The sequence below is a fragment of the Hydractinia symbiolongicarpus genome, chromosome 1 (genome assembly GCF_029227915.1).
Source record: "Hydractinia symbiolongicarpus strain clone_291-10 chromosome 1, HSymV2.1, whole genome shotgun sequence".
Taxonomy (NCBI): Eukaryota; Metazoa; Cnidaria; class Hydrozoa; order Anthoathecata; family Hydractiniidae; genus Hydractinia; species Hydractinia symbiolongicarpus.
In genome coordinates, this window is record NC_079875.1 from 12,834,737 (window position 1) to 12,850,551 (window position 15,815).

The following is a 15,815-nucleotide window of genomic DNA, read 5'->3' on the forward strand; positions in this document are numbered from 1 at the left end:
TTTACCATTTATATCTACTCTATTATCCAGCTTCTCTCTTATTGCTGCCTCCAGTCTCCCCCCCCCTTTTTTAAAAATAAACTTCGCCAATAATTCCTGCATGTAGGGTTACTGTATAGATATAGAGCTGCGTATGTTTGCGAAGTTCTGCTGCACTTTATTGATATTATATTTGTATAAAATACCACATATTTTAATTGGAAAATTACTTCTCTACTTCACCTGGATGTTTTTTAACTTTAAAAGGCTTAAGATTTAAAAAATTCTTTTCAACTTGACTACTACTTTTTTTTTCTATTTTTTTATAGTTTTTTCTACTAGCAGTTAAAAGTACCGATACTTTTAGCCTCGTGTTTCTTTTTCTATCTGTCTCTTTAACAATAGACGTATTTTGTGTGTTCAAAACTCCGACATGCTGACGAATGACTATGACTATTTTGAAAACTGATGCGTTGAGTTCTGCATATTATTTTTTAAAAGTCTTATGTTTTGTAATGTTTGTTTTTTGATATGTTTTTACATAGCAAGATAAATATACATTATTGTTAAAAAAAGTAACAACATTTTTGCTAAGCGACTAATTTATTTGCTGACCAACAATCTCTTTAATAATAGCCGTATTTTGTCTGTCTGTCCGCGAAAGCCGCGTCCTGTTACGGAAACACGAAATGCGGTATATAAAGGACGGGCGACCCCGTGGATTTTTCCACGGGTTAACGGCTAGTCTATATTATAATACCTGTATACGTCTGTCTGTCTGTCACGCAAAATGGTAGCTTAGCTGCGGTATAAAAAGGACGGGCGAACCCGTGGATTTTCCATGGGCTTAACGACTAGTTTTTACCAATTCTTTTAACCTCGACCATAATTTTTTGCCGTTTTTTTCTTTCTTTAGCCATTTTTGGACTTTTTTTAATTTAATATATATGAAACCACGACGGTAATAAAGAAAACACAAATAAACAGCCTTATATCAGCCTGTATAACGTTTTAAGTGAGTGACAAAATTAAAAAATTTATTTGGTTAAAAAGGACTAAATTATGTCAAAGTGACTAAATTTGTTTTTCGGCGGTATTGTCACGTGTTTTAGCCATGTATAAATCTTAAACAAACCAATTTTAAGATACTGAATAAAAAAGTAGGTTGTGAGGGAGCATCCTAAAACCAAGCTAGTTAGCTAGCCTTATTTATTACTATTTTTTAAGGTTCTAATTCCGTTTGGTACAAGTGTTTTCTATCCTGCCATTGTTACTGTTTCTTTTCGTGTTATCTTTACCAAGCTGTAGCTTGGGCTGTGGCTACCTATTAAGCTGCTTTTAGCTACATAGGGCTAAAAGGTTGAAGTAGCGAAATACCAGCTGGAACAAAGTTTTTGAAATACATTTAGATAGCGATATCTTTTACTATAATAAAAGATTTACCTGAGTCTGAAGTATATATTAACTTAATTCAAGGAGACAACAGTCTCAAATAACCTGTGTTACTTAGCTAGGTTTTTTTAACCTAAATTTATTTTGGCACAATTAACTAGCATTAAAAAATCAAAATTGCGATACAGTTTTCAGAAAGGGCATTTTGCCATGTATGACATTGCTTACCTGGACTAAGTGCTTAACTCTGTGACACGATTGGTTTTCGAATTTTCACTGACACTTTTTTCTTATAATACCAAAAAGCTAGTCATAACAGGGTATTAACAGGTTGTAAACTGTGCTTTTTTTCAGCCAAAGTTGAGTGAATTATTTTTTAAGTATGTATTATACTCGCGCTATAACACTGTGTGTGTGTTTCGCTGAATTTGTGACGTACTAACCTGTACTATAGCGCTTCACCTTAGATCACGACCCGGTTTTGCTGCAGTTATTTGGTAAACTTGACTCTCAACGTCAGAAAGCCTCTATTACTAACTCTAAGGGCTTGACTGGATTACTCACTCACCATATAAAGCTCTGCTTTAAGTCGGATCTGGATATGTGACACGGTCCCATCTAGTCCATTTAATAATAGCTGTATTTTTTTCCAAAATGGTAGCTGATCGCCACTTTGTGCTGCGGACGCACAAAAGAGCGATGAGAGAAGAAAGAAGAGAGAAGCGATACGACATTGTTTCGTGGCAAAAGTACTCCAATTAATAGTTAATATTTACAATTTTATCATTTATGCTGGAAACTACTATACACGAAGAATCATGTTATATTCTTCAGCCTGACGAATATAAGGCTTTACTGCCATTTTTTTTACTTTACATCCAATTATAGGCCATGATGTGAACACGTGGGATGTGATTCAAGAAGGATCTTGAGTCACATCCTAAAAACGCAAATTAGTACAAAACTTTTAGATTTCTGGGAAGAGTGTAGCATCTAAATTGCTATCCATTATTTAAATTGGATTCATGATTCAGTAACCCATAAAACGTTTCTCAATGTGTTGTCTCTGCGCAGAAAAACCATTTGTAAAATGTTTTTTTATTCTTCCGTTTTATCAAAACTATATAAAGTTATTCCTTTTTGTTGCTGCAATGTGCAATCTCGTCACTTCTTTGCTTTACAGCCGTGCATTCTGTAATTTCTCACTGGAATAATCTATCACTATCAGATTAAACTTGCAAGTTTTCGATTAGGAAAACAAATAAAGTTCATTGGTTTCCACTGCGTAAACTTTAATTTCAGTACCAAAACTTTAAGTTCGGGACTTCATAAGAATGTTATATTGTACTTAAAATGCTCCACTTTCTCTTTCAATTTGTTTTAAATCAAGTTGAAGTTTTTAACCATAGATGATTACGTTCTGTATTTTAGGGAAGTCAATAATATTGTTCCAATTGGTGCCTTTACCATTATTTTCTTTCCTGAGTTTAAAAGGCAAATGGTTCCAGCATACATGGAATTTATAAGTAGGAATTACCAACGTAAACAGTACTAGTGAATGAATGAGTAGTTTTGTTCATCACTTCCGTCATAACTACGTAAAGAAACTATATGTGACACTTGTGAACCCTCCAGCGACTTTTGTGACATTTTAAGTCTCCTTGTTTCATGTAGAAAATTAAAATAAGAAGAAAAAAAACAGCAAATATATTTCTATTGTTTATTTTACAAAACTTTATAAGATAGATTCTCCTGAGTACTCCATTAAAGGAATTTAGAGCCAAATAACGAAAACACTTAATCTTTCTTTTTCAATAGCTCCCTCATGTATCTGCCTTAATGAAAGTTCAACAACAGTTACAAAATGACGCGTTTAAGCCATTTACTTCTTATGACAACGAAAGCAATTATTGTTATTACTCTTTCCTTCCTAGATTAACCTCTTGACCTGTACACATGGTTAGTCTACTATACAAAAGAATTTGTACGCTTTCAAGAAAATAACAAACACAACAAGGACGACGACGGCAGTAACAGCTGTAAGAGGACAGTCAAAACATAACAGAACATAACCAAGACAACAGCAGTAGAAAATACACTGTGAAATAGATACTTATTTTTAATTCTATTTGTCACTTTTACATCATGGACTACACATTAATAATAAAAGTTTTATTCGTTATAACATTGGGTATGCATCCAGTTTAGTTGTTGTTTGATTTCGTTTTTAAAATGTTTCTAAGATAAAGATTGTGTACTTTTATAGTTTCTAATCCCTGAAACACATCTTTCTTTTTGAGAATAAGGTGCTAAATTGTAGCAATGTGCAATGATTAGCCATTTTGTCAATACTTGCTCTTTCAAAACACGCCAGACCTGAAACTGTCTTAAAACAAGCGATTCAGATTATTGTGAATCAATTATCTAGATGAGAAGCTGATGTCTGCATTAATCTTCATAACAAACGTGTTTATTTTATTTTTTAGGCGCAGTGCTCTCCAACACGCAAAGTAAGTTTTTTGATTATTCTGTTGTTGTTTGTTTGTTTGTTTGTTTTTGCATATATTTTTTTTGCTTACTGTGCATTATTGTCTTCATGTTTTGACATTAACTCTTATATGACGAAGTTTTAAGACTTTGTTAATAACCTTTTATCGTTGAACCCAATTTCCGGCCGCCCGTTATTTCTATATTAATAAGGTTGGGTGTCGATTCAATGTCAAATTCAGTCTCAATCAATCTATCTATCTTAAAACGAGTGGTCATCGCCATACTGCGTAATAGTTCTGTTTGTTAGACATTTTTCTTGTGACAACAAATATTTAGGCTCGAGACTTTGATTAGGATTAAAAAATGAAATTCACCAAATACAGATTTTATTTCTATTTTAACACATACATGTCTTTATTACCATGTGTAAGTCTTTTATTGTTTTTGAACTAAGCGTAACCTATAAGAAATTAAAGAATTTCTTAAAGGTAGTCCCAAAGCTTTGAACTTTTTTATTTTTTCATCTGTAAAAGGGAAAGCCTTTGTTGCTGTTTAAGAAAAATCAACAATGTCTTTTTTTACCAAATTGAGGCTAAGCAAATAACATGTTTTTGTAAGGGGTGTATTAAAATATTTTTTTTGACACCGGTGGCTTTTTTGAAAAAAAATATAAACTTCAATGATTTTTTGCCAACAATCTGTCGTCACTGAACACGATTTCCGGCCACATGTTGCTTCATTGTTGATGGAATATGGCCCTGCTGAAAGGAAATTTTAATTTTCTTACATAGTGACCTGCAATTTTGTTATCATAAAATTGATTGGTCAGGAGTTATAGCTGATAGGTTGTTTGTCTGTTCCTCCGCCTTGATCTGGCGCATATGGATGTCGTTTGGCGTCTAAGAGTCGATATCTTTCAGTATATTCTTTCAAATTATGATTTATAATGATTCATCATAACATTTTGCGTTTTAAGGTTAAGTCATTAGTTATAATTGTCAAAGTTGAAATCTTCTCTGGTTCCTGACATTATGGAGGAAACTCCCTTTTAACCTTTTTCCACAAATTTTTATGTGATTATATTAGTTGAGTTTGCAGAATAATTTCTTTGGAAAAAATGCTGATTTGTTGCCATAGCAACAATATTTTTTGCGATGAGTAAAATCTTGCATAATCCCTTTTGTGAAAAAATTCCTATCACTGATTTAGTACGCTGATAGGGAACTTGCCTGGTATATATTGCTACGTTATTCTTTGTTTCCCGTAGAACAAACTGCCAAGCAATTATAAAAGTAATTCAAATTTTGGTTAATTTTTACCCATTTCTGAAGATTTGATAACATCGTTGGTAAAAATACTGACATCAGCAATTTTTTTTATTACCTTTTTGCTTAAGGCTTGGCCAACACTTGTAGTAAATTTTATGTCTACTGAACTACAACTTTAGAAATTACAGAGGTGGGCTAAATCGGCCCCAGCTTTGAGGAGACTAAAAACTACCCAGTAGGAATAGGGATATGGTATTTTCGCATATCAAATAATTGCAGAAATAATGGTTAGTTGCTGACCTAATGAATTACATCTTTGCAACTGTCTGTATCTCTGGTAAAGTGTGTTTTACAACTAGTGGTAGCTACAACTAGAGGAGATTAGTATAATTTAAAGGGTTTTTGTTTGTTTTTTTCTTTTTTTTATGTTTATGTCGAACAACTTTCCGTAAGTTATTCCTTCCTTTTACAGGTATTGCTTCTACACTGCCAGCGCCAGCTGAGACAACAACCGCCACAACCGCCACGACCCCTACAACCACACAAAAGTCGACAGAAACAACAACGTCAACTACGACAACAACAACAACAACAACGACCACACCACCGACAACAACAACGACCCCCACAACATCAACGACTACACAAAAACCGACAACAACGAAAGAAAGTACGACATTACCATCTTCTTCGACAAAATTTCTATCCAGTGCCGGTATTTGTGTAGCATCGATATTTTTTTCTATGTTATGCTATTTTGCTCGAAATAATTGAAATTAATTAATTTTTCTAACCTAATGATGATAAAAGCTCTGTTTATTGAGTCTAATTATATCGTGAATAGGGTAAAACCAGCAACCCATTACCAAAATCGTGTTTACATGGTATCATTATAAATATATGAACTTTCGCTTTCTAAAGTAACTAGAACTGTCATGAAATAGGCTTGTTATGACCTATGAAACTTGAAGTCGTCTAATAAAAAAAAATGAAAATATATAATGCACTTTCATAGTTGATTTGCATTGCTCCTCCAACAAATACTTTACTTTTTAAAACATTTATGCTATATATTGTAAATTTGATATTCTAGATAGTTATATGTTTTTGGGTATTTAAACGTTTGTATTTTGTGTGCTTGTGGGAAGCTAAAAATAATATAGCGAAGCAAAAAGTTGCCGTAAGATAAAGGTGGATAGCTAGTTTTTTTGGTCTTTTCTCTAGGATAATATAAGTTTAACAGTTGTTAGCCTGTGAAAAAATTCATAGAAATTCTTCCGGTGTACGCAATTTACGCATTAGCGCAAAAGTGCATCCTTTTTCGCCTGTTAAAAAAAGCTGGGGCGCTACTATTTTGAACAGAAAGATAAAATCGATATTATGAAGAATAGACAATTTTTTTTATTCTTATTTCTCCTTGAAATTTATGGATTGAAACAAAGAAGTTAAAATGCAAAATTTTACAAGGTGAAACATGTCGAAACATTTCGTTAAAACTAAGAAAATGTGTTTTATTTTTAAAAATAGTTTTACAATTCTTGCTGCTTAGATCCTTCAAAAACTTACGTTAAATACAATAATTTTACTGAATCCCTATGGTAACTCTTCTAACATATTTCGTTACTTAATACGTATGGCAAAGGTCTTTCCAGCCACGTGCGAAGTTTTTAATCATTAATGTATTTCAATTTAATATATTCATACACTTCGTGAAAAAATTAATTTGAATTAACCATACAAGCTTTGCCGCAAATTACTTAAGTCTGAACCATTTGTAATGTTTTTAAACCTTAAAATTATTTCATTAAATTTCTGGCAACTCAACACCTATTTAGTGCTTGTAGCTTCAATTTTCTCTCTGTCCTAAACCACCTTATTTCTTATTGTTTTTTTATTATTTTTTCACGGACATTTAAAGGTAATAATCACCATTAGAAGTAACGTTTTGGTCAACATAAGAGAACAGAATAAAAAGTGCACATTTTTACTGTAAGTAAGAATTTTAATTATAAGAATCAGCAAGGCTCGTTTTTTAAAATTTTAAGTATACTCCAACAACAATGCTGAGGGTTTTACATTGGTATTTCTATTGAATGTTAGTCTTTTCCTCATTTGTTCAACTTTGTTTTTGTCATTGCATTTTTCATTGATCTAATTAAATCCTTGGTCGATTTTTACAAATCATAAAATCACATTTAAGAATTAAAATTGTCCAAACGAAAGATACAATGTTTACGAAAAGAAACAAAACAAAACAAAAACAACCTCTCTGAAGATTTATATTTTTATAACACCAAAAATAACCATTTTTGTGGAAATTAGCAGTTTCCAGAAACAACCGAGTTTCGGATTAAAAATATATGCAAAACATTATTGTTTGCTTAACGCAACTATAAGCGAAACATTTTGCAGCCATTCTCTTTTTTATAAAGTATAAATTTCAAGAATTTCATCGCTAAGACCGTTAGCTAAGTTTATCACAAAGAAGATGAAATATTTATGATGGATTTTTATTTGAGTGTTATCACCTCCCATCGTTGTGGTTAATACATAAATGAAGAATCGAAATGGAAAGAACTTCATTAGAAATTCACAACATAAGTTGCCATGTGAAATTGTTATCGACAACGTGAAAACAGAAGAAATGGAGCTATATATATGTATATAAAGAACGCTCTGTTTCCGACCTTAACAATTTCAGAAAGTCAATAAAGTTACCAAGATCATGATAACATTAAACTAGTTTAAATAACTTGTTATCTATAAGCTAGTACACTTTTCAAGCAAAAGAACAACAAAGATGGCGGTAAGAGCTGCTATAAACACTGAGAAGATTGAGAATCTCTTACAAGAAAACCAAGTGGAAGAACTTTTAGAACTAGCAAGAACTTACAAAGAAAAAGGAGTATTTGAAAATATGTTAGGTCTCAGGTACGTTTATGGCAGTTGCACCTTATTTCACGCAATGATAAAGTATTCTGACAAGAAAACTATCCGGTCTGTGTTTGATTACGTCATTAAAGTTATGGGACGCAATTATTTTTTGAAAGAAGCAAATAAAACATTAGATAGATACGCGAGAAATATTTTAATCCTAGCTGCCAAACATCAAAACATGGATATTGTTCTTTGTTTGTTAAACGAGTACGAATTGGACCCAAACCAATATTGTCGTTTCAATAAAATGTCTGCCTTGTCATACCTTGTGAAACGAAAAAAATTCGATGTTGCTCAGCAAGTGTTAGATAAAATGGATCCAACAGGGTACTCTGAGCAGGTAAGAGAATGGTTCCATCAAGATTTATCTCAACTAAAAGCAAGTATATCAGATTCGGACTTAGCAACAACGGAATGGTTATCTGCATTGACAAAGAAGCATACTGGAAAAGGGAGAATGGCGAAGTTCGCAGCTCCGGTGTTAGTTGAGAAAGCTAGTTTTGAAAGACAACGACTAAGACAGGTAATGCGACATGTATCAATTCAGTTATTTGAACGCTGGAACGAATTAATTGATAATCATATTCTGGATGATGTTCAATTGATGTGCGTGGAAAAAGCTTCTAGTCGGGAGAATCCAAACCCGAAACCTTGTTTGTTTATTGCGTGCACTCCTCTATACGCTGGAGAAATCATACTCAACGACTTCAAGCTAAAATCATTTAGAGAAATGTTGACAACAGAGTATGAAACAGAATTTGAAATTAATCAGGGGAGGGTCAAGAGAGTGAGAAAGAAGCTAGAGAATCGGGTTTGGGGAAAAGACAACAGCAAAGCGACAAAGGCTTCCAAAAAGATTGGAGAGGCATTAAAAAATGAAGTCAAAAGGCATCAAAAAGTGATTAATACGCGTAACGGAGTGAAGCTGCCATTTTTTGAATATCAGGAAAATACTGTATATTTGTTGACAACAGAAGGTTACGCACGAAAAGGAACACACGCTGAAGAAATTCTCGCAGTAGTAGCAGACTATATAAAGAATGACAGTAAAGTCAAATGCTCCATATTTGGTAAATCTCGTGCATGTATAAGCTGTACCGGACGCATGTTATCATCAGGCATAGACGTCTATAATAAACACAATGGCTTCCTATGGCTGAGTGCAGCAGAACAACAAAATGAAACAGCTGCAAGTGAAACTGTTAACTTGCTTTTTAACACGCCATCATATATCACAACTGTTGGGGAAACCGAAACGCCACAATACGATACTGCTTCTGATTCTGAATGATTAAGGAATATTTATTACTTAACATTCACGCACATTCATGCAAATTATAAATATCACAAGAAAATTAGATCATAGTGGATCTATTTATTTTTTAAACTTGTACTTCTTGATTAGAAATCACTATTCTAAAATAAACTATTCCAATACTTGACTAGACTGTTAAAATCCTCAATGTTTTTGAAGAAAAACAGCTTTGTATATACTTATTATTTTCTACTTTTCTCCAGTTTACGTAGTACTTGAGTTTTTAACATATACCCTACCCTCTAACTTTATAGAAAAGTGGCTTAACAGTTGCTTAGCAAGAAACTAACGGAAACGTTTTGGTAAAATTATTTGTATACTTAGACAAAAAGTTCAACTTAATGTCAAATCAATATCAGAATAAAATGAGATTCCATATTGGACATACTAAAAGAGCATCTCCCAATACCAATGTTTCTTAGGTTATTCCATGAAAAAAGTTGATGTTTTTATCCAGTATAACTTGTATTTAAGTTGCTTAGCAATCTCCCATGTTTTAGTGCAGTTGTTTTTAAGAAGAGCGTAACTTGCGGGACAAAAGTTAATTTTAGTTGAAATATTTACGTTCAACCGAAAAAACTGTCTGCCTTATGGAATGTTTGGTTAATATTGTTTAACTTTCTAAAGAAATTCTTCGGAAAGCAATAAAACTGTCTGTCTTGAGCAGATGTTCCATTTCAAGGATTTCTGCTTCCGGGGAGTTTCACTGTATTGTATAAAGAATATCTCACTTTTTTTTATAAGAAACATGGCAAAAGATTTTACTCAAAACATTTCGTAATTTATAACGCATAATCTGGTGTAAACACTACATTCCTGCCACTTGCTCTTTGCGGCGTAAACACAGGCTTCCTTGAAAAATTGAAAATTTGCGTTATTTTAAGGACTCCATATTATCAAACGTTACAGTCAAGTGTGCTGTAATAGAAGTTTTACGTGCATTTAGTCGTCCACCTGCCTAACACGGACAACGACCGCTAATTTTTAATGCCCTAAACAAGTTAATACCTGTAAGTAAATATAAAACAGGCGACGTCTTTTACTTTTCTGCCAGAAAGGAAAATCTGTTGAGGCGACCACGTTAAAAACAGGCAGTCTTTAGAGTGGATTATTAAAACGATCCTAGAGTGGCAGTACGTTTCTGATTGAACCACGTTTAACCATTTAAAGAAAATGGGCACGCAAGAACCCGCGTTCAGCTTAAGTTTTGGCTAAACAACCGCTACGACAAAAGCACAGAAATACATTCGCCTAGACAAATTGTAGTGCATCAACGCACGCCAATGTGATATCCTGTAGTAAATCTGTGTCACAGGTGTTATGGTCGAATTATACATTATGAAAATACTTTAGCAAAATAGCGAAGGATATGTACCTATAATGAAAGGAAGGGCGCTTATCAAAAAATGTCCAACTGAGATTATTGGACAGTTGCAACAGGTATCCTGTGTAAGAGAAAAAAAACAAGGACGTTAGCAATCTAAACAGGTTTTCTTTGACATAAGAAATTTAAGGAATAAGGCAAAAACGTTATAAAAAATATTTAAATATAGAGAAAATCACACAAAACTTTTACTCTAATGAATGACGATGCGAATACTCTTCCATATTGTTGCCACGTCTTTCCAATGCTGCTACTCTGTGAGTTAACCTCAAGTACTGCATATACAAGACATGCATATAGTGTTTGTTTCTTGATTGCTGGTGAAGAAGATGCAATAAAAAGACGTGCAAGCGGCTTTTTGATGTTGGTTTCTTGGTTGTCTCAGGCGTGCGACTTGTCATGGTTGTGAAATTTGGTTCCTTGGTGGTTTGCATGCGTGGTGTAATGGTTTGGATACGTAATGTGGTGGAACGTGGAGTGGTTGTTTCTTCACGAGTTGGAGCAGTGGTTGTTTCTTTCTGAGTTGAAGTCATGGTTGGTTTTGGAGCTGTCGTTTGAGGTTCAGTAGATGTCGGCTGAGGAGCTGTTGTAGTTTCTAAATTGAAAAAAATATGTAAAACGCATTTGACAACGTCTGGACTGAGTAATTCAGTAAAAAACCTTAAGAGCAGCAACGGATTGGTTTTCAGTTATTTTTATGCTCAAGTCTGTTTTTATTTTTATTTGTTTTCATAGCTTTTATAGTTAGGGTTTAACCTTCCCACCCCGCGAGAATTTAAACGTGGTTACTGTAAAATGTATTTTACCATCAAGAAATTTGATCAAACTTCCGTCATCTTCATCATTCTCACCAGTGTAAAATTTATCTAATTCGCCATCATCGTCGTCATTAACATAATCTTTAACCTTGTCGCCATTATCTTCCTCATCTTCCTCATCTTCATTATCGTCACTTTTCCACGCATCTTCCTTGTCTTCTTTCTCAGGCATATCATCAGCTCCTTTCCCGGTTTCTTCAACATCTTCCTCAACATCATCATCACCTTTATCATCACCTTCATCATCACCTTCATCATCACCATCAAAATCATTTACATCTCCATAATCGAGATGGTTAGAAGCCAGCTCATCAACATCATTGCTGACATCTAAATTCAAAGTACTTTGTTCAAGTCTTCAAAGAATTGTAAAACCCAAGTGCTTTTTTGAATTAAACATGGAAAAAAATCGCACACTAACGGCTGGTTGCAAGTTAAAATATTTACCTTCAAATACTTGATTATGATGTGGAATACGTCTTGCACAAGCTAAATAAGGAAAGGATTACGCATGATAAAAATTACAAGTATATACATATGTAATTATTAAAGGTCAATTTTACACATCTCATTCGAATAATATATTTTTGAAAAAAAGGTTTTTTTTATGCGGGATTATCTCAACGTTCTTACCAGCCTGTCATTAATGTACTTTTTTTATTGCTTTAAGCAATGAATATGCATATTTATGAAAAACCATGTTAAGTTGCAAGCACAAAATAGGCTTCTTTGCTTCATTTATATATCAGGATAATAAATACTCTGAAGCCTAAATGTCAATTATGATAATGAGTCTTAACCCGGTATTTAAACAGGCCAGTAATTGATATTCGTGGTTATTTTAAATCTGCTGACGTAAACAAATTAAAACAAAAACATTCTCATACCTGATGCAATTAGAAATGCGAGTATAATGAGCTTCATTTTTTGCTGTGTTTACACTAAGCATAAAAAATAAAAATAGGTTGACCAAAATTTGTCAATTAAACATTCAATCAAACAACAAAATTGTAATTTTATTCTCGTCTTGTCGGCACAAAAAGATATAGACAAAAATTCCACTTAACATACCGAAACACTAAGCCTTAGCAAAATGCATAGATAGGCAACAAAAGTGTATTAGTGGTCCACGGCAAACAAGTTCGACAAAGAATCACATATAAAAAAAAATCTTTAAAATACAACAAATATTAAAAAAAAAATAAAGTTACTGCTTAATAATCTCCGCCATTAAAAGTATGCGCATTCGACAAAGGAATGACAGAAAATTTTAAGACTCAGGCTTAAGCAAGCAAACCTGTTGCATTATACTTTACATCAATGACTTTCTTATACATCATAGTCGCATCGTCTTCAAAATTATTAGTAATAATGTAATTCTATACTACCCAATCAGACGAAAATGTAATGTATCAAAAACTAAAAAAATGTGTTTATAAGGAAGTTTTAAGCTAATGAGGCGTTACACAAAGTTCGATTTAAACATCCATAAAGTGGTCGTCATGAGAAAAATAGAAGAGATATTGCCCCAAAGGAGGAGAATAATTGCACTCATGACGATCTGATCAGTATAGATAAACATAATAATGGTATCTTTTTACGAGATAAGAGGTACTTAAAAACTCCGGCCTCGTGCTAAGGCCCCAGAAAAAGTACAGTAAAGAATGAGCCTGAAGTAATTATCTGGTCTCTAGCGATACTTTATACTACATATACAACGATCTAACTTTGTTCTCAGCGCGCATGTTGTCTGTTATATCGGAACAGCGAGACGAACCGTACTGATGTTAGAAAAATGCCCTGGCGACGAGGTTGGTAACGACTCAAATAATAAAAAAATAACTACGCTTGAGAGGGATCTGGGGCTAGTTGGTGGAATTGTCATTAGCAAGAATAACTGAAGAAATCAGTCCAGTTACAGCAAATACTACAACACTACATGACAGAAAAACCTGTTGTTTATACTTTTGTGCCGATAACAAAAGAGTCCTGGGAACGATGTTGTATCAATTGTAAAAAAACTAATTTTATTATAAAGTGTTGTCAACATATAGATTAATTCTTGTGACATGTCCCACTTTTAGTTTCTCTTGTTACTTCCTTCTGTGAAAACATTTTCGTACGAGCTTCACAGCGTGTGAAAAATTTTACGAAGGAAGCTACAAACTTTCTTATAATTGAGGCTATGACTTGCTGAAAAAAAAAGAATATATAACAACAATGGCAAGGCTGTAAAATTTTTATTTTTTCTTACAAAAAATCTTATCAGCTAGAACTTTCACAGAATCAATAGCTGCGTTTTTGTAGAATTTTCAAAATTTTACTAAAAACAGATTTTAATTTTCCGGTACTCACTCTCAATGCAATGCTTAACATATTTAGGTGGACTTTCGTGGTTCCATTTTGGCAATAGGGTGTTATTTTGTAGAAATTATACATACGTAGATTTATTTAAGGTCACTAAACTTGGTAATTTTCTGTAAGATAAAATAAAGTTGAAAATGTGAGAACAAGTAAGAACAATTTCAGGCTAAACCCGTGAAGAAAAATAAGAACATTTCATACTGAAATCAAACAACTTATTGTAACAAAAAATGCATAGTTAAATTGTCTGTTGGACAATTCGTAGAAAGAAGTGGATACATCACCCTAAGTCGTGCAGCAAAAAATAGCATTCTTTGATTACGAGGGTTTCCTTATCACGAATACTTGCAAATACTTGAGAATATAATTATTTAGCAATCTTTGGCCAGAAAGATGATCAAAAAAACCTCATTTAAAGTTCGCATTTGTAATGGTGTGGTAAACCTAAGCTTTTAACTGTATTTACACTTCCTCTTTTCAATTTGACTGACAGACAAATTGAAAAAGTATTATTCAACCCTTGGAATACACATCAGCTTTTTGACAAGACTTTTATCGGCCGAAAAATAATAGCTTTTTACGTTTTCAGAAGTTAGTGGCCAATAAAAAGATCTAGAACTTGAAATATGCTTGGTACCCCTAAATAGCAAGTTTATCCTTTCTCTGAAGTAGGCAGCACTTTGCACAACAACTAATCCCCCATCAGTTACGGCAGTATTACAAGGGAATGTCTTATCCCGATCTTTTAACTGTAGACGTACGGGACCCGGTCGTCTGAAGGTTATAAATGGACCACTTGTATTTTGTCGCTTCTTAAATAATATGTAAATAAACAGATATTATAGGTTGTAAACAATGCTTGTAAGTCCTAAGTGTTACCCCTTATACCATTTTTCTGACGTTTTTTCTTTCTGTATTTAAAAGAATCCCAGCACACTGAGAGTTTCTAGCCTGCACCTTGACATGTTTTGTGCATAGTGCCCAGATATTCGATAAGACAAGTGTTTCTAAGCTCAATACAAATGTTTACAAGAAGGTGAGTTCGTCTTGGATTATAATTGCACACAAAAATGTATATAAGTACAAGATAGCCCACTCGGATGGTTAAGAAGCATTGGAAATACCTCCTCTTTATATAATGTAAAAAAATTCAACACACACACTTACCAAACTCTAAAACAATAACTGGTGTACTTACCTTATTTCAATCAAGTTTTAAAAATGATTAAGCTTAGTTTGCTACTGCATACAGGAGAAGGAAGTACTCTTCTCCCTACAGCTTATGTGGTTATCTAAACGATAGAGAGACTCACCGCTATATTAATTAAGTTACCAAGTAAACAGATTAATTTCTCTATTGCAAGCCATTTTCGTCAGTTTCGATACAAAAAAAAATCGTTAGCATTTTTTTTTGCGTTTATAGTCCGTATGATATTATGATCTGCCAGAAAAATCTTGTAACTACAATAATAGACAAAATATGAAACAGGACGGCTAATTTCGACTTTCACCGCCACAAGTGATTGTTTTTCTAGTGGAGTCGTGCATTTTAAAGTTGTGGAAGTTTACCTGTCAAAGTCAAAGCCGACTCAGGACCTTAGGTTATTTGGTATAATAGATACTGTAGAAATAAGCCAACCTCGTCCCCAGGGCTTCGGCTGGTGCATTGCCTTGTGGTTATGGAGTTTGCTTCGTAATCACAAGGTCCGTGGTTCGGTCCTCAGTGCGGACATGTTTAGCACGTGCCTTAACCACAACTACGGGTCAACCCATGCCATGTGAGGGAAATTGGGTAGGTGCTGCTTGTGTATACATAATGTATACATTCCGAACACAGTACCCACATTTGATAACAGTGTTTCCAACAC

The 15,815-nt window shown here is 33.6% G+C and overlaps 2 protein-coding genes across 3 annotated transcripts; one reads left to right on the forward strand and one right to left on the reverse strand.

Moving 5' to 3' along the window:
* Positions 1–2,909: 2,909 nt before the first annotated feature.
* On the forward strand, positions 2,910–6,948 carry LOC130630407 (integumentary mucin C.1-like). Its single transcript, XM_057443932.1, has 3 exons — positions 2,910–3,562; positions 3,858–3,881; positions 5,602–6,948. The coding sequence occupies exons 1-3, from the start codon at positions 3,517–3,519 to the stop codon at positions 5,901–5,903; spliced, it is 372 nt and encodes a 123-aa protein (XP_057299915.1). The 5' UTR covers positions 2,910–3,516; the 3' UTR covers positions 5,904–6,948.
* Positions 6,949–10,853: 3,905 nt separating this feature from the next.
* On the reverse strand, positions 10,854–15,203 carry LOC130640340 (FK506-binding protein 4-like). 2 transcript variants are annotated; one of them, XM_057447143.1, is made up of 5 exons: positions 15,146–15,203; positions 12,471–12,524; positions 12,031–12,072; positions 11,572–11,913; positions 10,854–11,360 (listed from the first exon to the last, which is right to left on the reverse strand). In XM_057447143.1, the coding sequence occupies exons 2-5, from the start codon at positions 12,505–12,507 to the stop codon at positions 10,954–10,956; spliced, it is 828 nt and encodes a 275-aa protein (XP_057303126.1). In that variant the 5' UTR covers positions 12,508–12,524; positions 15,146–15,203; the 3' UTR covers positions 10,854–10,953. The 2 variants fall into 2 exon arrangements, with proteins under 2 accessions (XP_057303126.1, XP_057303127.1); XM_057447144.1 differs by lacking the exon at positions 15,146–15,203 and adding an exon at positions 12,881–12,990.
* Between the last annotated feature and the right edge of the window lie 612 nt (positions 15,204–15,815).